The following is a 22,797-nucleotide window of genomic DNA, read 5'->3' on the forward strand; positions in this document are numbered from 1 at the left end:
TCTCCAGCATCAGTCAGAAGTAAATAGTAGAGAGAGAGAGAGAGAGAGAGAGAGAGAGAGAGAGAGAGAGAGAGAGAGAGAGAGAGAGAGAGAGAGTTAACCTATCTGGAGCATTCGTGACTCTTTTAGATCTCCTTAATGTAGGTTTAGGATTAACTGATCCCGAATTTGATTCAAGTCCTGACTCCAGATCTGGTTCTCCATCTGATTCTATCTCTGGTTCTGGCTCTGATTCTAATCCAGATACGGCTTCTCGTTCGGCATCTTCAATTTCATATCCAGTTATAGTCTCTCTAGCCACTTCATTTTCTGAGATTTCTTCTAACTCGATTGTTTCAGATGTTTGTCTACTGGTGCTGGTTAGTTCTACTTCAAGATTTCTTTTACATCACATTTTCATTAAATGTGACATTCATGTGTCTTAGGATCTTTTTATTCTGATCATCCCAAGATCGATAACCAAAATTATCATTACCATAGCCAATAAAGAAACATTTCTTGGCCTTAGGATCAAGTTTATCTCTATTATTAGAGTTTACATGCACATAAGCAACACAACCAAAACGTTTCAGATGTGAGAGAGTTACCTCCTTTCCTGTCCATACCTCCTCAGGAATTTCAAAATCAAGCAGTACAGAGGGTCCCGTGTTATGAGGTAAGTTATCGTGTTAACAGCCTCAGCCCAAAAATACTTCGACAATCTAGAATGTATTCTCATGCTTCTGGCTCGTTCATTCAGGGTTCTGTTCATCCTCTCAACAACGCCATTTTGTTCTGGTGCTCCAGGAACTGTCTTGATTATTCTGATCCCATTTTCTGAGCAGAATGCTTTAAACTATTGACTATCATACTTTCCTCCATTGTCAGATTTCAGACATTTTAACTTTAGACTTGTCTGATTTTCAACTTCAGCTTTCCATCTTTGAAAGGTAACGAACACATCAAATTTATTTTTTAGAAAATAAACCCATAACTTTCTTATGGAATCATCAATGAAGATGACATAATAGCGTGAGCCTCCGAGATAAGTTGCAGGTGTTGGTCCCAACACATTTGTATGCACTAGTTCCAACTTCTCTTTCTTTGGTGTCCTTCCCACCTTTAAGAAACTAACTCTCTTTTGTTTCCCGTAAATTCAATATTCGCACAAACCTAATTCAACATGCTTTAGGTTTGAAAACTTTTTATTGGATGCCAACGACTTCATTCCCTTCTCACTCATATGCCCGAACCTCCGGTGCCACAATATTGTATCATGACCATGATCAATTGTTGCTACAGTATCTCGCTATATTGCAGTTGCATACAGTGTTCCCTTCTTGAAGCCTCGTGCCACAACCAAATTTCCTTTGGTTATCTTCCACGATCTGTTATCGAATGTTATTGTATATCCTTTACTATCAATCTGACCCATAGATATAAGATTTTTCTTGAGGCCATGAGCATGTCGGATATTTTGCGATTTCCATAGCGTGCCTTGTGAAGTCTTTATATGAACTTCACCTTTTCCGACAATGCCCAGAGGTTCGCCGTCTGCTAGATAAACTTTTTCAAATTTTCCAGCAATAATTCTTTGCATGATGTAGAGTGAAAGGATACACCTAAGTCGAGAATCCAAGATTCGACTAAACTGTCTGCATAACAAATTAGTGCATCAATCGACATGTTCAGTAATTGCATTTGCTGAATTATCATCCTTGTATTGATCGTTCTTCTTCTTCTTTGGCTCTCTACACTGACTACTGTAGTGACCCTTTTTATCGCAATTCCAACACATAAAGTCTCTATGATTTTTGAATGGGAAAAGGGTAGGATATATCCCTGTACTATTAAAAATAGTTTATATTTACCCTTTGTTATACTTTCATTTAAATACGCTCATGTCGTTAATAAAGTAAAAACAATACTCTTATTATTAACGGTGATCCAACATCACTATTGAAATTACACATGGCATGACATTTGGGTGAGGTGGATGCCACTCATGCTACCTTACCATCCTCTCCCTTTCTCCCCCACGCATTCCCTTCTTCTTCTTCTTTCTTTTTGCTCACCAGACCTACCAAACCCCTCTTTCGGCCACACTTTCTCTCTCTCTCTATCACAACCTTCTTCCTCCTCCAGAATATCTTTTGTCATAATCCATCAAAGTTGAAATCTTTGAACATACTTGTCTTTCTTATAACTCATCGAAGTGTTCAATTCTAAAAACAATAGGCAATCTTAAGAAATTGGCTCTATTGAAGTTAGTTTACTCTAAGATCAATATGGTTCAATACCACCTAAGTTTGAGGTTTGAAATTAACTTTACCATTGTTGAACCACCATGGATGAAGCTTGAGGTTTGAAATTTCAAAATACAGATCTGAAAATCGTTGATGATTCTTTGCGAATTTGTTTTAGGACTTGTTTGATTGAGCTTAACCTTGAAGTTTCACTGCTGTTTTGTTAGTTTGTGCGGAGAAAATCTCAAAATCGCCATTGTTTGGGGTTTAAGAATTATTGAAATGGGCAAACTGGGTCTCTTCGATAGTATTAGTTTCCTGTGTTCTTGAGAAGTTTTTATGATAAAAATAGTAAAATCAATCGCAGTTGACTAGAAACAAGAACTGAAAAAAGCAAAAGAAAATACAAGTTACATAAGTGTTGTCATCTTATATTTTTCTTGTAGGATTTTTTCATTTGTTGGCAAAATTCACACGGCGAAGACAATAATTAATGAAGTCAATGAGCTGTAATTTGGTGCTATCTGCAAATCCCTTAGCAATCTCTTTTGTATAAACGAAAACATCTTTCTTCACAATTCTACCTTAAAACCCATTTGCTAAGTCTTACTCCATAGCTGAATAAGAGTGGATTCAAAGATCAAATCTCAGATTTCCTTGTGGTTGGCTGGAGGTGTTGGTGGATTTGGATGGAGTGAAGGAACAAAGAGAAGGGGATAGGATGGTGAGGTGGTATGCCACATAGCGTCCGCATCACCCCAAATGTGAGGACATGTATAATTTCAATAGCCACGTTGGATCACCATTAGTTATAGGGGTATTTTTGTCTACTTTATTAACGGCAGAGGAATATTTATATGGAAAGTATAACATAGGGTAAATATAGACTATTTCTAATAGTACAGCTGCATATCCGACCCTTTTCCCTTTTTGAATTGCATTCTTCTCCTTGACTTTGATCTGCCATGACCATGACTTTGTCCTCTTTGGCTGTTTCTCCTCATATTTTCGTTATTTAAAGCAGATCCTAGGGAATCACTTGATTCTCTCGGGTGAAGATCTTCGCTTAGAACCAAGTTTCTAATATCATCCAATTTGAGTTTGGTACTTTCCGATGAACTGCTAACTGCAGTTACTGTTGCAGACCAACTCTCCGGTAGAGATGATAGTAGAATCAATGCCCTAACTTTATCATCGAATGTTATATTGACAGAACTCAACTGAGTTAATATTACATTAAACTCATTGATATGTTCCGTGACAGATCCACCTTCTATCATCTTTAAGTTGAACAATCGACGCATCAAATAGACTTTATTTGAAGCAGATAGCTTCTCGTACATATTTGATAACACCTTCATCAAGTTTGCAGTGGTCTTCTCGTTAATGATGTTGAACGCCACATTTCATGTTAGCGTCAAACGAATCACACAAAAAGCTTGGCGATCTAATAGATCTCAATCCGCTTTGGCCATAGTCTCTGGTTTTACCTCGGCCAAAGGTAAGTGTGATTTTTTCTGGTACAAATAATCTTCTATTTGCATTTTCCAGAAGGCAGAATGGCCTAAATGGCACCTATACTTGTCCCACTTTGTCATGACGGTCCCCAAACTTAAAAATTTGTCAATTAAACACTTACACTCCTTCAAATCGTGTATAATAAATAATTATGATACGAGGCCGACAGTGTGTGTAATATAATCTCCTACACGTAGGACGCCACGTCAAGAAAATTAAACCACGTAGGCTCCATGTCATTTATTATGGCCACATAGGAAAATAAAACGGAAAATTATTATTATCCCCCAAACCCAAATTTTCCCCTTATTTTATGCTTATCCGCTTAGTTAGGGCTTAGAAAGTATGAACCAGTTCTGTTTCTCCTCTCTTCTCCTTCATCGTTGCATGGATTTTTATGTCCAAAGTCCACTTAAATCCTGTCTGCTTCTGCTTTTGTCATAAACAAGGGCTGTTGGCTTTTTTTTTTTTTTTTTTTTTTTTTTTGAAAATGGAAGAAAATCAATGGCGGAACAGAGATTGAAAATGAAGGAAAATCAACTGCGGAACAGAGATTGACAATGGAGGAAAATCAATGGCGGAACAGAGATTGAAAATGGAGGAAAATCAATGGCGGAACAAGGGTTGTTGGTTTTCACCTCCGAATTTCAAAATTTAACGGAAAAGAGCCTGTAGGGTTGCACTTAAGAAAATAACCTTCCAATTGAGGTTCAGATCTATAATATTGAAGACAAGGCAAGAGATTGGAGACACCACCATGGCTGCAAACACCGGTTGCAAGTCGTCACCGTCCGGGTCGCCCTGCCAAGTTACGGCTCCGATTGTTCCCTTGCCCTAATCAATTTGCTCAGAGACAGAAGAAAAAATTATCATCACAGCCTCATATATTTGCTACAATTATTATTCATTCTTATTTTAATAATTTTTTCTTCTTATTTTAATTATTTCTGATTCAAAATGTTCATATTCACGCTCATTATCCGCGTGAATTACACTCACTTTGTCCAGCTCAACTATTATTTTGTCACATGTGCTTAGTCAACGGTTAGAGGAATTTAAATAATAGACTTTGACCAAGTTAAAGTGTCTGGATGAAAACAAGTAAAGTAGGAGGACCGGCATGACAAAGTGGGACAAGTATAGGTGCCATTTAGGCCATTCTGCCTTTTCAGAATCCAAAATCTTTGCCATTGAACTTATCAATCTTAACCTTCCCTTCTTCTAATGCCATTTTTCACAAAATAAATTTATGTGAATAGTGTCTGTGAATAGTAATGATAATCAATAATGTCACACTATTCTTGTGAATAATACATGCACTAGTACCGTACTTTTTTACCTGAATTACACTGTCTGTGCTCTGATACCAGTTGTTGAGAAACGTGTCACGCTAATAGAAGGGGAAAATATTTGAAAAAGAAAAGAAATAAATTACACAAGGCAAGATTTACATGGTTCGGCAATTTTGCCAACTCTACGGCCACACAAAGAATAGCTTTTTATTAATTAAATAGAGAAAGAAGAAGTTGAGAGATGATTTGCAAATAAAAATGCATACCCCTTTTATAGACATTTGAATGTCCTGCTGAGGTAAGCGCTTACATCATAGGAATATCGATGTAAGCGCTTACATCATAGGAATGTCGATGTAAGCGCATACATTATAAGAATGCCGATGTAAGTGCATACATTATAAGAATACCGATGTAAGCGCTTACATCATAAATCAATTTCTTTTCTTCTTTTTTTCTTTTGTTTTGTCCACTTTTCTTTCTTTCACATGCAACAACAGGTTTGCCATGGAAAAAACACTAAATTAAATTCAAGCAGTAGCATCGGACCTTTAGGGACTCCCAGAGCCTTCCAAACAGCTTTGGATACGTCAACAATGATGTTATCACACGGAGGTTGATAATCATGATCGTTGTCACATCCCATTGTGGAATCACACTCGTCAACAACCATAGCATCCGTTTGCCTTCCGTTCCCATAAATCGTAACTTTCTTCATACATCTCTTTTCACCACTGAAACAACCCGTTGAGAGTGCAACTACTGGCGTGATCTGAATGGTATTTGTTGTGACACTCGGATTCCCCACCACCATCACCAGCTTTTTGGAAACTGTTGATAGTTAGAACAGCCTTTGTCTTTCCAGAAACTGAAGGCAAGCACTTGTAAGTGGTGTAAGAACTTCCAGGCTTACAACATTCTGATTGACAGCCAATTTTGCAGTTTCCTGCTGGCGGTTTGTCCCTTTGATCCTTCCGCAGTTCCGCTAGGAACAGAAAGTTGTGCCACGGCTTTTATTACTTTTGTGGCGACTAATATGGCCACAAAAAGTGAAAAATATTTTTGTAAGGTCGCTGTTATGAAATGCGACGTATACTACTATTGGTGCCGATTAGTCGTCACCAAAGTGTTATTTCCTACCGTGCTCTAACAATAACAAAAGTTAAAATGAGTTCTCGAAGATAAGTAGATTATTCTTTAAAGTATTACTTTTTTAATATAAATACATTAGCTAACGGAGACCTTTTTTTTATTTTACATATAATTTTTGTGAAAAGTTTTGTGCCAAAGCTTGGACATGTGCATCCGCCCTGTCGCATTGTTATTATTAGATTTTGTGGCGACTAAGCTCGCCATATAAGTAAATAAATGCGTCATAAAATGCGCCATAAAATAGATCTTAGGTAGGTCGCTACTTAGGGACGTCAACCTACAACACTACTATTGGTGGCGACGGTCCTTTTTCACTATATTCTCTCCCTTTCTCCTTTTCCCCTTTATATTGCATTGCTGTCTTTTTCAAATGCAAGAACCAGCTTAGAGAAGGTTTTATCATAATATACTTTCTGATTGGATGGGGAAGGGTTCATGCATTGTGGATGGCTTGGGGCTTTGGAAATGCAAGAATCAGCTTAAATTTGAGATTTATTAAAAGCCTATGTAACTATAAAGGACCTAGGATTGAGATTCCAAGTTACTATCCAGAAGCAGACAGGAAACACGTCTAGGCCAGGGCACTGTAAAATATAACCAAATTAAAGGACCTAGGATTGAGATTCCAAGTTTTAGAAATAATGTTGTTTCAAGAGAGCATTGTGATAGCGTAGGCGTTCAATGTACAAGTCCTGTGGCGGACATGTACAGCGAAGACAACAGTTGCTAAATGCCGTGACCTCTTAGTTAAGCTGATGGAGACCATTTTTGGTTCCTAATTTGTTTCGAATCAAATTATGTTGTCTTTTTGTCATGAGAAAATACATGCCTATAGGAATCTGTGTACGACAGCTCAAGAGAAGATATAATCTAGATAGGCCATTTTTTTTTAACGTACGAAAAACATAGAGGATATTGGAATTTGAACACAACCTTGGAGTTTTATGTGACCAAACATTAATTATATAGACTAACCAGCTAGCTCTCCACTATCTAGAAACCAAAGATTTTATAATTAAGAATAGAGAGAGATCATGAAGAACTTTAGATTAGGTACTACATCTCTTATTGTGTTACTCGTTCTAGCTACTCTTTCTAGTTCCTCAAATGCAAGATTGCCAACCTGCAAGCCTAGCGGCAAGATAAAGGCCAAAAAGCCGCCGACGGGGCACTGTAACATTGAAGATGATGACATATGTTGCATCAAAGGCAAAGTGTACACTACTTACAAATGTTCACCCCCAGTTTCTAACAAGAGTACCAAGGCAGTTCTCACATTGGATAGTTTTGAAAAGGGCGGAGATGGATATGGACCATCAAAATGTGATAACAAGTATCATTCTGATCATACACATGTGGTATCTCTTTCCACTGGTTGGTACAATGGAGGAGGAAGGTGCCTTAGTAACATTACAATAAGTGCTAATAATGGAACAAGTGTAAAAGCCATGGTTGTGGATGAGTGTGACTCAACCATGGGTTGTGATGAGAAACATGATTATCAACCACCTTGTCCTAATAACCTTGTTATAGCTTCACAAGCAGTTTGGAGAGATTTACATGTGCCCATGAACGAATGGGGGGAATTGGATATAACATGGTCCGATGAATAGGCTAATTAAACTGCTTGTTTGTACTCCAATGTGTTATCAATCTCGTCTGAATATTTCTGTTTCTGTAACTTTCTCCAAAAGCTATATTACTATATTACTAAGCTTACAGTACTCTAATGATACAAGTAAACAATATACCACTCTTTGCTTCACATTAGGTACCGGTATTCTCTATTATGTATAAGTTCCAAAATGAAAGATAATAATTCATACATTCCTATGAAATAGCAATACATTTTCTCTCATAATTCAAAAATCAGTTCTACTACATCATGCCTGCAGCAATCTCTTAGCACTAGTTTCATTTGAATCCCTGATTCCTTTTGGTTAAACTACGTCTTTAACAATCCTCAACTGCCAGTTTAGTTGTCTCAGCCGTATCTTGAATAGAGCATTCTGTTCCATAATTAGCATTTGGCTGATTAGATAACTAGTTTAAATGATGACACCGTTGAAATGGAAAGTCGTTTCTCCAATTTCAACTCCTGCACTCCTGCTGCAACATCATTTCTTGGCGACAAGATTAACTCGTGCTGCAAACTCATCAATTCCAGTTTTACTGTGCTGCTTTTTACTCCTAAGTACTGAAGCCTGTAGATGATCACAATTAGAAGTACACTAATCAGTGACATTTTTGAAGCAAAATAAGGGGAAGACGAGTGAGATATGCAAACTCAAAAAGCTTCTCCTCAACACATCAAAACAAAGCTAGATTTAAGCAATGTCTATGATTCCTTTTAGTTTCTTTCATTTCTTCATATCGAGATGATTCCTTGTAGTTAAACCAATAGTAATGATTTTTATAGAGGATCATTATATGCTAAAGTGTTTCATGAACCGGATAGGACTATCATCTTTGAAACTCATCACCAAGTCTAAAGCTCGAGCTTGAGTTTTCTAGGTTCAAATTCGTTAAGCTCGACGGTTGGCTGCTGTTCCATGTTGGAAGGATTGAGTGAGCTGTGAGAGACACTCAGTCGAGAGAGATGATAAGGAGCAGTTGTAGAGAGAGAAATAAAATTGGAAGAAATGAATCTTACACTTTTGTCATTCACTATATACATAGTTTTATACATCCACCTGATGACTAACCATAACACCTAACCATAATTAACCTTTAACTACTAACTCTAGTTAACTAAACCTTACTCACTACTTACAAAATACTACTCTACAATTCACAGTACAAGGTACAAGTAAAATGTGTCCCTAATACTTTCTACACTCCCCCTCAAGTTGGGTGATGAAAGACATTGATCATCCCCAACTTGCATAACATTTCACAGTGTAATTGTTTTCCCAAAGCCTTGGTTAGAATGTTTGCACCTGCTCCTTATCTGGCACATGCTCTGTTCTGATCAGTCCTTGATGTAGCCTTTCTCTAATGAAATGACACTTTCTACCCTCCTCCTCAAGAGGCTCAAAGTTTCCTCCTCAAAAACAAACATACAAGCAGCACGACTCAAACACAGTTAAGGTAGTTCAACTGGTGCTCTTAGTTCTTGTAACAGACCATGCACCCAGACTAATTCTGCGACAGTAGTAGCCATACTCATGTATTCTGCTTCTGCTGAGCTTCTTGAGACAGTGTTATGTTTTTTTGATTTCCAGGAAATCAAAGAGTTCCCCAACCTGATGCAGTATCCAGTAACTGACTTCCTGGAAAGTATACAGGATGCCCAGTCTGCATCGCAAAAGGCTGTTACTTTGCTAGATGATGTGCTACTCATTAACAGGCCCATTCCAGGTTTATCCTTGATGTATCTTACCACTCGCAGTGCTGCTTCATAATGGGATTCCTTTGGGGCATGCATAAATTGACTTAAGTGTTGAATAGCGAATGAGATGTATGGTCTTGTAGTGGCCAGATAAAGCAATCTTCCTATCAGCCTCTGATATACTCCTCTGTCTTCCAGTTCCTTGTCCCCAGTGATATCAAATTGTTGGTCATACTCTTAACTTGTTAGCTTTTGATTTTGTACCAAAGGTGTTGTGACTGGTTTAGCTCCCCCTGAACCACATTCTGAAATTAATTCCAATGCGTATCTCCTTTGGTTCATAAGTATACCTTCATCAGATCTGGCAAACTCAATTCCAAGGAAAAATCTCAATTCTCCTAAATCCTTCATTTTAAAGTTCTGATTCAAAACGTTCTTGGCCTCTTTAATCAGTGTGACATTGCTACCTGTGATCAGCAAGTCATCAACATATACCAAAATTACAACAATGTCTCCATTGTGCCTTTTAGTGAACAGAGAGTAGTCCAGCTTGCTTTGGACATAGCCAGAATTGGTTAAGGCTGTGGTTAGCTTCAGATTCCACTTCCTGCTTGCTTGTTTGAGGCCATATATGGATTTGAGTAGCCTGCACACCTTAGTCTCCCCCTGGCTACCAAATCCTTGAGGCAATGTCATGTAAACATCTTCAACTAAATCACCTTGAAGGAATGCATTATAGACATCCATTTGAAAAAGAGGCCAAGCCTGTTGAGCAGCCATGGCGATGACATATCTCACTGTGACCATTTTCACTACTGGAGAAAAGGTATCATGGTAATCCAGGCCTTCCAGTTGAGTAAAGCCCTTGGCTACAAGCCTAGCTTTATATCTCTCCACATTACCATCAGCCCTATACTTCACTTTATAAACCCATTTACATCCAATGGGCTTCTTACCTGCAGGCAAGTCTACAACCTCCCAAGTTTGATTGTCAGAGAGAGCCTGAATCTCAAGTCTCATAGCTTGAATCCAATGTTCATCTTGAATGGCTTGATTAAAAGAAGCAGGTTCAATGACAGAAGAAAAGGCTGACATATAGGCTTTATAAGGAGGAGAGATGGATGAATAGGATAGGGAATCAGAGATAGGATATAGTATAGTGGAGCAATGAACATAATCAGTAAGCCATATAGGAGGTTTGGATTCCCTAGATGACCTCCTAAGAGGAGCATCAGATACAGGAGAAAAAGAAGGGGAAGGAGGAAAAAAACTACAAGAGAAGAAGGGAAACCCCTAGCAGCGCACTCTGATGAAGGAGAGTCAGAACTGGTTGGACTAGAAGAATGAGAAACAGGGTGAATAGGAAAAGTATCTTCTGAGGGAGGAGTTAAATTTTGAGAAAGTGGAGTTCCCCAGGATGGAATCTGAGGTTCCAGGAAGATGGATTTAGGGAATTTGAAAGGAAAAATGGATTCATTAAAAGAGACATCCCTACTGATAAAAAAGGTACTTGTAGAAATACTATACAACTTATAGCCTTTCTTGGTATCTGAGTAGCCCATGAAAACAGCAGGAATTACCTTAGAGAAGAAATTATCTGAGAAATTTACTTTAGTGGCATAGCACAGACATCCAAAAACCTTAAGGTGATCAAAGGAAGGTGGAACACCATGAAAGCGTTCATAAGGGGACTTGCCAGAAAGAACTGAGGAGGGCAGTCTGTTAATTAAGAAGCCTGCAGTCAAAATGCAATCACCCCAGAATTTTAAAGGTGCATGAGCTTGAAATCGAAGAGCTCTGGCCATCTCAAGTAAATGCATATGCTTGCGTTCAGCCACTCCATTTTGTTGCGGAGTATAGACACAAGAACTTTGATGAATTATACCAAGAGATGTGAATAGACTGGAACATTGAGAATTGAAAAACTCTAGACCATTATTTGATCGGATGACTTTAATAGAAGCTGAAAATTGAGTTTTAATTAAAGTAAGAAAAGCCCTGATCAAAACAACCACATCACTTTTCATTCTCATCAGATAAATCCAGGTCATTCTAGAGTAATTATCCACAATGGTGAGAAAGGATCTATGACCATTGTAAGTACTTTTTCTATATGGACCCCAAACATCCATATATACAAGTTCAAAAAGGGATACAGTTTTCTAAGTACTAATGGGGAAAGGGGATCTAGTCTGCCTTGATAAAGGACAGATAATACAAGACAGAGATCCTTTATTAGACAAATAACCCTTCAAAGAAGAAATTTTTTGTAGTACTACTATTGGTGCATGACCAAGTTGTTGATGCCAAATAGAACAAGAATCTGGAGGACTGGATGAGGGACATTGTTGATAGTTAGGTGTAGTTGAAACTGAAGGCTGGGAGACTGAAAGGGAAGATGTGTTGGCAGGTGATGGCTTCTTGATAGGTTGAAGTAGGTAGAGACCATCCTTCTCCTTACCAATCCCCTTCACCTTGCCATTGCAAAGGTCCTGAAATACACAAAAGTCAGGATAAAAAGCTGCACAACACTGCAATTCTTTTGTTAACTTGGAAATGGATAGAAGATTGTATTTGAAATTAGGAACATAAAGCACATTGTGTAACTGATTATCAAACAATGAAACAGTTCCAATGTGAGTGACTGAGGTGGTATGACCATTAGGTAAATGGATTCTACTAGAGTTGGGAGTCACGAGTGATGGGTTAAGTAAATTATGCAAGCTTGAGACCATGTGATTCGTGGCTCCAGTGTCAATCACCCATGGATCAGTGGCAGTTGCACTAGCAGAAAAAATATCAGGGAGACAACTAGGTATACCTGCCATGTTGGCTGCAGCTTCTTGAGAAGGTGGTTCCTTAGCGATCAAGTTCAAGATCTGCTGGTATTGTTCAGGAGTGAAGACCGGGAAAGTAACTGTTGGAACAACTCCAGTAGTGCATGGCACAAGCATGGTAGATGCTGTACTCTCTGTCAGATTGGCATTGTTTGCCATAGGACCCCTGGTAGTCCCAAAGTTGTTCCCAACAAGTTGATTAGGCTCGTGATTCTGCACTTTGTCAAAGGACTTCCTTCTATTGAACTTGGCATTTTGTGGATATCCGACCAATTTATAGCAATTCTCCCTCTTGTGTCCTTTCATATTGCAATAGTCACAATAAAGACTAGTATTCTTCTTGAATCTATTTCCTTGTGTGGATGCCAATATTGTTGAGTCATTTAAATCCAGTTGTTGTAATGGTTGAGCACACTGTGAAATCATATTGGACTGCAGCCGCTGACTCTCGTCTTGCATTATCATGTTGTAAGCCTGGTTTAGTGATGGACTGGGCACTGTTAACAGAATTTGATTTCGTGATTGGGAGTAGGTCTCATTTAGACCCATCAAAAATTGCATAAGCTTTTGTTGTTCCATATGTTCTGCATATGCCCTGTCACCACCAGGCAGAGGAACTAAAGAGAGGTATTCGTCCCAGACATTACGCAGCCTAGAAAAGTACTCAGATACAGAATAGTATAGATTTCACGATGCAATAGATACACTCGTGTGAGATTCCTTTTATTACAGCGCTCTTTCAAGTCCATCCATACCTTATGCGCATTAGAAGAGTACATAAGGCCATTTGCTAGCTCTTTTGACACGGAATTGGTAATTCATGACAAAACAAAAGCATTACATCTATCCCATTCATGTATCAAATCATCCTTATACATTTCCCGACAACAATTTCCATCTATAAACCCTATCTTATTTTTTGCTAGCAATGCAACTCTCATTGAATTACTCCAGGCAGTATAGTTTTCAATTCCAGTTAACTGCTGAGAAATTAAGATGCTACCTGGTGTATCCGATGGATGCAAATACAGTGGATTTTTAGGATGAATGTCGGTGAATTTCTCAATCGAGCCGACAATAACACGCTCTTCAGTTGTTGAAGTGTTTGGCATGATGAATCAATAAGAAAAATTGTAGATTTGACGACGACAAAAAATTAGGGTTTCTGTGAACTCAATTAGTCCGAGAAAATTTTAGAAATTGCACAATTTTCAACGAAATTCAACTCACCACGGACTGCAGTTGCTCAAACTCGTGGTGTTTCAACTCAAAGGACGACCGATCGGTTGCTTTGATACCATGTTGGAAGGATTGAGTGAGCTGTGAGAGACACTCAGTCGAGAAAAATGATAAGGAGCTTGTAGAGAGAGAAATAAAATTGGAAGAAATGAATCTTACACTTTTGTCATTCACTATACACACAATTATATGCATCCACCTGATTACTAACCATAACACCTAACCATAATTAACCTTTAACTACTAACTCTAGTTAACTAAACCTTACTCACTACGTACAAAATACTACTCTACAATTCATAGTACAAGGTACAGGTAAAATTTGCCACTAATACTTTCTACACTGGTAGTAATGAATTTTAACAAAAGTCAAAAGCAATGTATAAATAAAACATTAAGTATGAATAATTAATCCCTCGCGGTTTCCAAAAATCAAGCAGATATCTGTCTAATGAGCGGAATTGTCCTTAAAAAGGAAATAAGATATAAAACAATTAAAAAGTAAAAAAAGAAAAATCCAAAACAACGATTATCATTTTCAGTGATCAACTTGGACCATATTCCAAACGAGCTCCAAATATATCATATTTCATCAAAGCAATATAATCGATCTTTATGCAGCTACTCCCACCTTTCTGCCTAGAAACAATTATTTAACTACGGGCCATCGGTTTAAACACAAGAAAATGGTGTATGTTTGCATAAAAAGTGAAAATATGCAGATGTATGATACCTTGGGCCTATTCATAGAGCTGCCAAAATAACCTATTCCAAAAGATGAGGAAGAGTAAACAGCTGCAATCTCAACAGTTTGCAGCTTAGCCAAAGTACCCGCAACCTATGGACAACAGATCGCCAGCCAATGTGTAAGTTCCTTTATCTTTTTTTCCTTTAGATTGAAGCAGGGGAAACTAGAAAGATAAAGAAACACCGGAACGATCTTACTAATCTTGAAGGCTCTGCTTGAACTAGAAGGAATCCAGCACTACTTAAAGCACCACATTGGATGTTTTCTTGAACAGTTCGCAAAAACCTTTTTACAGGCAGAATCTTGTGACCTGCAGAAAGAAACAGGCCACTATCAAATTCAGGCGCGAAAAGCGAGATGAAACCTAATATGTGCATGTTCAAGTTCAACAATTCAACAATGACCACTAATGTTTAGTAAAATACATTGAATCTTGCAGGCAAAATTTTCTTCAATGCTAAAGGAGTTCAACAATCATATTGGCCACAACTAATAATAGGTAGAATTGTAATGGGGACAAGTGGGAAAGAAAATATCTTAGATACGTGGCAAACATACAGTGATGATGAAATACAACATTCCCGAGCAGCAAATCCTTTCATTAGATGCTCTCCAGCACCACTGACACAGCATCCCACAATAAATGGAGCTCCAAAAGGCCCTATTGACGATGCCCAGCAACCGGAACCATACATTGCTGCTAGCCCCACACGCCCACTTACCTATTAGAAGTTTAACGGCTGAAGAAATAAGCAATCCAACAAATTTATCAGCTCAATATAAAGAAAATAATGGAAAAGGACCTCTTCTCTTTCAACTACAATAAATCAGAGCCAGGAAAAGTTTCACAGCAATTAAGTTTGCTAAAGGAAATAATAGACATTGAAATCAAGAAAACTTTACACTCCGAGTAGATTGTACGGATACTGCTACGAAAACAGAAATGCAAAGCCCAACCAGAAACCAAAACCATGATAGAACTTTTAACTACTTCAATAATCTCATGGTTTTTAATCTTCACCTACATGGTGCTCGTATAAAATCAAAGTACATAATAAGCCTTTCAAGCAGTCAGTTATGACCTGAGAGTAAAGTGCAGAAAAAGGACATAAGAAGAACTATGCAGAAGAAAGGAGAGGAGGGTAAGAGGAAAAGAATAATATCATTCAACGTGTGAACATGATAAAGCCAACAGCTCATATCAAGCCAAAAGGAAGAAATCAGAACCACAAGCAATTGAGCTATGTAAAGCTTCTCAATATCCAACTAAATGACAAGGCTGATTTATACAGAGTAACCTCTTTCAAAAGATACTGAGAAGTTCAATAGAAGCAGCAGAGGTTATGGAAGATAGGCAAATACATGTATATTTGTTCCAACAGCACAAATAAAGAACTTTAAGGATCTCAGAGTTGTTAGCACTTAGCTTGCATGGCCCTGTGCTCACTACCCACCACTATGAACTCCTATCTATTAACAAATGCATGTTGTATTCTTCTTCCCTCATTGTTTTTTCTTTTGCGTAGAGTGGAAATCTAGGACTCAGGGATTTGAAAAGAATTTGAACTTGAAACCACATTAATGTTTGGAGTTACGTACTTTACAACATGACGCGAAAACACCATAGAAAATCGCATGTCGTTACAGTTCTTGTTTCTACATTAAGGTAACTTATTTAAAAAATGACGTGAAACACTGTAGAAAATTTGACGTAATGACTAGTGTCACACCTCTTTTTTCCGAGGGATAGGGGGTTTCCCAATTTAAGTGACATTATTCGAAATGAGATTATTTATTTAATTCAAAGTCGTCACTTAGAAAAATTATGATGGTGTTCCAAGTCACCGGTTTATTTTAAATTCCCAAATCGAGGAAATTGATTCTATTTATGGTCCGCGAACACAGAAGACTCGGTAAGAAATTCTGTTAACCCGAGAGAAGGTGTGAGGTACTCCCGAGTTCCGTGGTTTTAGCACGGTCGCTTAACAATTAATACCTGGCTTAAATATCTGCATTATTACAGGTTTAAAACCTATTGTGCATTTTTACTTCTAACCGCTTTTAATTAATTTTAATTGCTGTTTAGGAATTATGGGATTTATTTGAAGAAGTCACGATGTCGCTCACTTGTTTGTTTTTGTATATATTGCGAATCACGCCACGCGAAACATAGCCGTGATTCACAACACGTTTATTTTAATTATTATTTGAAGTTGTGGTCAAGTCGCGTGAAACACGCACTTGAGTTGAGATTTACATATCGTGACCATGCCACGGGAACTGTACCCATAGTCACGATGATTTATTAATCGCGCCTAAAGCAAACTATGAATGTTTATGAGTTGTTTAATTCCTAATACTGCTTTGAGGTATATTGCAAGGTCATAAGAATTATGGAGAAATGTTGTTGACAGAATGTGTACAGATTGAGATAATTTTAAGGTAAATTGACGTAAGCATCACTGAATTCGAACGTCAGTTAATTATTCTATCATTTGAGACCCATAAGTTTGGAAAACGACTATTTGAAGAATCACGAATAATTAAGCCCAGAACTTTTGAAAATCCCTACATGCCTTGTATTTACAAAATCACTCAACCACTGAATGGCAGTATTATAGATTAACAAAATAAATAAATGGTTTGAACAAATGAACTTCTATCAATTTAAACATTTGTAATTTACATGAACAGTCACCTAAGCAAATACACTGTCAATTATGGAATACATCATCTTATGCTTAAAATTACAACATCCATCCTCCATTAAAGAATACATGTTTGGTTAACCTTCACTATGATCACAACTCTAACTGATGCTTAATGAATAACAAACCCAAACAACAAAGAGCCGGCAGAGATGAAACTTCACTCAAGCCTTAAATGGCAAATCAAACCAACCTGTGACCAGATCCACCATTATTGACCTTCAAATCCAGGATTAGACTTTAATTTATTAGAATACAAAAGCAAGTTCAGATTTCAGTAGTTAACACTCAAATATAGGCAGCATGTATTTGATAATGAGATATGTAGGTTGAGATCCAACTAAATATGTGAAATCAGCTACAATTCTAGTCACGAAATTGCAATGGAGACCATTTGTCCTTAACATGCAAATCCATAATAGGTTTTAAGTCTTAAACACATCAAAAATAACATCCATTCATGTTCAAAATAGAACAAACAACCAGTTTATATAATCACAACAAATAACTTTAAAGAATAACCAACATTTCATTGCAAATCAAAACAGATGTACATGTGTGAGATGTGTACCTAAACTCGTAAACAAGCTGAACTTTTGCCAAATAAAGGCTAAGAAAACCAACACGAGATGAATTCAGCAAGAACAATAGCAGGAAACAGAAGAACAACCTCAAGTCTTAGCTAAACAGCAGGGTGACAACAACAGATTTTTCAACAACTCTATGCAATTTTGAAGAAAACAGAAGTTGAATAGCAAATCAAAACAGAGAAAACAGCTTGTGAAAACCTTGATGGAATTTTCAGAGTGTTATCTTTTAGAAATCAGTGTAAAAAATGAAGAAAAAGAGTCTGAATCAGAGAGTAAATGTCCAAAATGAATATGCAGGGGTGCTTTATATAGGGAATATGTATGCCCTATGAGAGAATGAGAGAGGGTGTGAGAGTATTCTGCCAGCTCCCTAAAAATCAGGAATTGTCATCTTTTTCAACTAAATTGGACAGCTGTCCTTTTCAGATATTTTTTCTTATTTTCAGCATCTTTTCTTAACCAATTTGGACAACTGTCCATCATCTATTCTTTTCCTATTTTTCTCAGCCCCTTAACTTCTGAAATTAACCCCTTTTGACCTTTAATTTACTGCATTTTAACCCCTTCCCAAACTCTTCTAGAACTTTCCATCAGCTAAAAGAAAGATTCCCTAATTTTCTATCACATTCACCCCACTAAAGTTCCAATTAATACCAACTAGTGCCTTTACCTCAACCTACTGTCCTCTTTTATCCCACATAATCAATATTTACTAAACAAAAACTAATTAATCTAAATTGAAATTAAGCTATCAAGTACAAATTAATCACAATCAGCAAACTAGTTGACCTATCAATTAAGCACATGCGTAATTAAAACCATAACCTAATTAATCGATTGAACTTCAAGTAGAACTAAATCAAATAATTATTCAGAAAGTTAAAACATTTTCAATTATTAACCTAAGTATGTTGACATTCAAACAGGTGATTACTAACAAAATGCAAGCCTACGATTATTTAGCTAATTTATGAGCGAAACTGATTCAATTAAACTAGGTCAAACAAACCACACAATTAAAAAAAAATCTTCTGCTTTCAAGAAACAAAATCAACAAAAGAATAAGATAAAAAGGGTGAGAGAGTACCTATGGAAGGAAAGACGATTCAATTGAAGCGATTTCAACGAGGTTCGACCGGATTCTGATGGTTCCGAAATGAGATAAAACTTACATTAATCAATTGCTCTTGACTAGAGCAATTGATCAATGTCAGTTTCAAGTCAAAAGAGTTGAGAATCAATGAAGAAATCCAAAGGGAATGAAGCTAGGTTTTCTGACCGTTTTTTAGATCTAAAATTTGTGAAGTTTGGGTGGTTTTTTGGGAAAATTGATGGGATATTAGGGATTAGGAGGATGTGAGGACTGTGGGGTGTGAATTCGAGGGAGATTGGGGTTGTTTGAAGTGGCGTCGCCGGCAAAGGGTCTTGGGACGGCTAGGGTTTGAGTGAGAGAGATGAGAGGGAATGAAAATGGGGTCTCTAAGGGTTTGGGGGGTCGGTTCGAACAGATATAAGGGGATTGGGTGGTGCGTTTATGGCCGTTGGATTAAGGGAGATCAATAGTTGAGATTGGGCGTGAAAAAAAGGGGGTCATTTGTTATGGGAGTGTGGACCGGGTATAGGAATTGGGTTAGGGCGGTTCTGGGGCTATTTTGGGCCATTTGAGGCCGGTCCATCGTCATTAAAACTAGGAAGCCTTCCCTTCTTTTCCTTCTTAACATTAAAGTAAATTATGTCCATATGTAGCCACTTAAAATTCCCAAATCAATCCTAATTTTTGCAAGATTGACCTACTTACTATTTTATAACATTTAATTAATTAATTAACTTAACATTAATGAAAGAAAATTATTAATTTAAAACTAAAAATCTAAAAATAAAAACATGACCATTATATTTTTTGTGATTTTCGTTTGATATGCCTTTATTTAATGTAATTAAATCCTACATACAATTAAGATCTAAAATACTACGACACGAAGAATTGAACATTTTTTAAGGTGTTTTCTATGATTTTAAGATATTAAATATGCAAAACAAAATGCAACTAAATGCAAACAAACAATTAAAAAGGAATTCCTAGAAATTCTATAAAAATAAAAAATAATTAGAAAATTTTATTTTTTGTGGATTTTGTAGGAGTATTTTCGTAGGGCAAAAATTACGTGATCACAGCTGCCCCTCTTTGCTCGGAAACATAAAGAGTTTTCGGGCAAAGATAAAGTGAGCAATTACGAGTAATTTTTGCCCGTTTAACGCTCCATGAGAAGTATTTTTTCCCAAAAGGCATAGATTCATATAAAGAGGAATAGATATAGAAGATTCATATAGTGCACCCCGAATTAGTTTGAGGTAGGGATAGTAGCTGCTATTATTATTATTTGACCAAATACTGTATTTGTTTCTTTTGATGAAAGTCATCAGAAATTCCGATAATCACCATAGAGAGATGAGACCCGTTAAAGCGAAGCAGAAGGAGAAGACTACCTGAAATATTGACCAACAAATAAGACAGAATTACCAAGAAAATCAATTTGGATAACTGGTTCTTTCCCAAAAGGCATATACATTGAAACATGCACATACAGTGTATCAATATACCAGGAAAATGCAGAAGTTGAGCAGAAAAACAATTACTGTAAAAGCTACACACTACTAGAAATCCGCTAAAAACCGATCAACCGATACCGACCAAAGAAAAAATGACCAAAAAACTGTCCAACATGGACGGAAACAACAAAAAAATATTTTACATTTTTTTAAAATTACATACCGATCAAAGTTGGTCGGTAAATTGGTCAACAAGTTGACCGAGCTATTCAGACTTGCTTAGTCAAAGAAACTTTTTGATTACCGACCAACTTTGGTAGGTAATGTGGACCCAATTTTTTAAATTTTAATAATTATATTATTATTTAAAATATTTTATAAAATTTAAAGAATTTATATTTAAAATTACCGACCAAAGTTGGTCGGTAAATACTTCTTCTGCATTAACCGACCAACTTTGGTCGGTATTTTTTATTTCCTGGAATATAACTGACCAAAGTTGGTCGGTTATTAGGTCAACATTGGTCAAACTTTTGAATCACTTTTATATTTACTATCTAAATAATATAAATGTAATCCGTTAACACTTTATTTTATAATACAAATGATGAATACACTAATATATGCTATAACAAGCTATATACAGTTAAAGTATTGCAATGAAGAGTGTGTGTGTGTGTGTGTATATATATATAGGTGTAGCCGTATATATATAAGAACACGAAGCGTTAGGACCATAGGGTCGGGTTCTTTTGGGGATAGACTTGTGAAGAAGCAATAATCTAATTAGTATATATAATTGATCATCATCAAATATATCTATTTGTAAATTGATTCATTAACTTATAACTTACTTAGATGCATCGATGAATATTAAAAACAAAACGTTTGACCTATATCGATTAATATAAAAATAAAATGTCTCGACCTATATCGATTTATCTATGTCATGCATTATTAGTGATGAACGAATAAAAAAAGAAGTTATTAATACTAAACATCTTTGACATATATATATATATATATATATATATATATATATATATATATATATATATATATATATATATATATATATATATTATATGGATCACAAATAAAAAAAACGAAAGAAGTTATTAGCATTAAGTAAACAAGTTAATAGGTCAAATTAACGACTAAACATATTTAAAATAGAATAATATTGGTTTATCAATTGATAAATTTTTCGTACGTAGTAATGTATGCGATTGATCATCAATTACAATATAGTGTATGTGTGTGTGTATGAAATTACTCATATACTTATTTATAACTTAGAAAATTTACTTAGATAGATGCTATTATAATTTATTAAAAGTAACTAGTTAATATAATTATTTATAAAGATTACGCTTATAGTTTATAATTATTTATAATAATTGTATAGTTAAATAAAATAAATACTTATAGTTTATAATAATTTTTTATAGTTTATAATAATGTTTTTATAGTTTATAATATTTTAAGAAATAAAAACACAAAAAAAATAATTTAGTTTTTTTTTTTAAATAACCGACCAAAGTTGGTCCATTTTTGGTCAAACGGTCAACACTTAATGTACCGACCAAAATTACCGACCAACTTTGATCGGTAATTCTGAAAATAGATCTGAAATATACGGGATTCCCCCATTTTTTCGTACCTCTCTTCTCCAAATTTTCTTAACTCCTCACTCAATACCTTCCCCTCTCCTTCTCTATTTCCCTCACACAAATTTCATTCTCCACCCCGCGTCGCCACCGCCCAACTGCCGTCGTCGCCGTCGCCGCTGCCGCTACTAGCCACGGCCCACCTTCCGCCTCTCCTTCTCCACCTCCTAAAAATTCTAGGTTTGAATTACAACTTATTTCTTTTGTGTATAAATTTAATGTTCTGTTAATTAGTTATGAATTAGTTAATTAGTGTTTTAATTGATTATTTAACTTTGCATTTTATTGAAATCTAGGGTTTAGGTCTTGTTTTAATTGAATTGATTACGTATGGTATAAACTGAATGTTTAAGTTTGTATTGTTTTGAATAGTTTAGTTAGGATTGAATTATTAACTTTGAATTGAATTTAGTTTTTAGGATTTGTTCTTGTGAATCAAACTTTTAGGGTATGGGTTGAACTTTTAGGATATGAATTGAACTTTTAGGATATAAATTGAACTTTTAGTTTATGTTTAAACTCTTAGGATATGAATTGAATTGAGTTTTTAGGATTTGTTCTTGTAAATTGAACTTTTAGGGTATGGGTTGAACTTTTAGGATATAAATTAAACTTTTAGGATATGAATTAAACTTGTAGGATATAAACTGAACCTTTTGGATATGAATTGAACTTTTAGGATATAAATTGAACCTTTTGGATATGAATTCAGCTTTTAGGATATAAATTGAACTTTTAGTTTATGTTTAAACTCGTAGGATATGAATTGAACTTTTAGTTTATGTTTAAACTAGTAGGATATGAATTGAACTTATAGTTTATAATTAATTATATTTACTATAATTTAATTTTTGGTGTAATTAGGAAAAAATAATTATCTTGATTAACTAAAAAAGATTTAATTAATTTATAATTATAGAATAAATTAATTTGTTCT

The 22,797-nt window shown here is 36.0% G+C and overlaps 3 protein-coding genes across 14 annotated transcripts; 1 reads left to right on the forward strand and 2 right to left on the reverse strand.

Moving 5' to 3' along the window:
• Positions 1-7,166: 7,166 nt before the first annotated feature.
• LOC107775619 (kiwellin-1-like) lies at positions 7,167-7,804 on the forward strand. The gene has a single exon (XM_016595368.2). The coding sequence runs from the start codon at positions 7,222-7,224 to the stop codon at positions 7,798-7,800; it is 579 nt and encodes a 192-aa protein (XP_016450854.2). The 5' UTR covers positions 7,167-7,221; the 3' UTR covers positions 7,801-7,804.
• Positions 7,805-7,920: 116 nt separating this feature from the next.
• LOC107775615 (retrovirus-related Pol polyprotein from transposon RE2) lies at positions 7,921-19,133 on the reverse strand. Of its 12 annotated transcripts, none has more exons than XM_075227646.1 (8): positions 18,728-19,133; positions 14,901-15,082; positions 14,540-14,652; positions 14,328-14,432; positions 13,586-13,675; positions 13,359-13,442; positions 12,340-12,950; positions 8,821-12,010 (listed from the first exon to the last, which is right to left on the reverse strand). In XM_075227646.1, the coding sequence occupies exon 8, from the start codon at positions 11,648-11,650 to the stop codon at positions 10,535-10,537; it is 1,116 nt and encodes a 371-aa protein (XP_075083747.1). In that variant the 5' UTR covers positions 11,651-12,010; positions 12,340-12,950; positions 13,359-13,442; positions 13,586-13,675; positions 14,328-14,432; positions 14,540-14,652; positions 14,901-15,082; positions 18,728-19,133; the 3' UTR covers positions 8,821-10,534. The 12 variants fall into 12 exon arrangements, with proteins under 12 accessions (XP_075083757.1, XP_075083747.1, XP_075083755.1 ...); XM_075227654.1 differs by having other exon boundaries at positions 18,728-19,132; XM_075227648.1 differs by lacking the exon at positions 13,359-13,442 and having other exon boundaries at positions 14,901-15,064.
• LOC107775618 (putative threonine aspartase) lies at positions 14,043-15,037 on the reverse strand. Its single transcript, XM_075229103.1, has 5 exons — positions 14,901-15,037; positions 14,768-14,799; positions 14,540-14,652; positions 14,328-14,432; positions 14,043-14,060 (listed from the first exon to the last, which is right to left on the reverse strand). Exons 1-5 carry the CDS (start codon positions 15,035-15,037, stop codon positions 14,043-14,045), a joined length of 405 nt encoding a protein of 134 aa, XP_075085204.1.
• Positions 19,134-22,797: the final 3,664 nt, after the last annotated feature.

Source organism: Nicotiana tabacum, chromosome 13, assembly GCF_000715075.1.
Source record: "Nicotiana tabacum cultivar K326 chromosome 13, ASM71507v2, whole genome shotgun sequence".
NCBI classification, from domain to species: Eukaryota; Viridiplantae; Streptophyta; class Magnoliopsida; order Solanales; family Solanaceae; genus Nicotiana; species Nicotiana tabacum.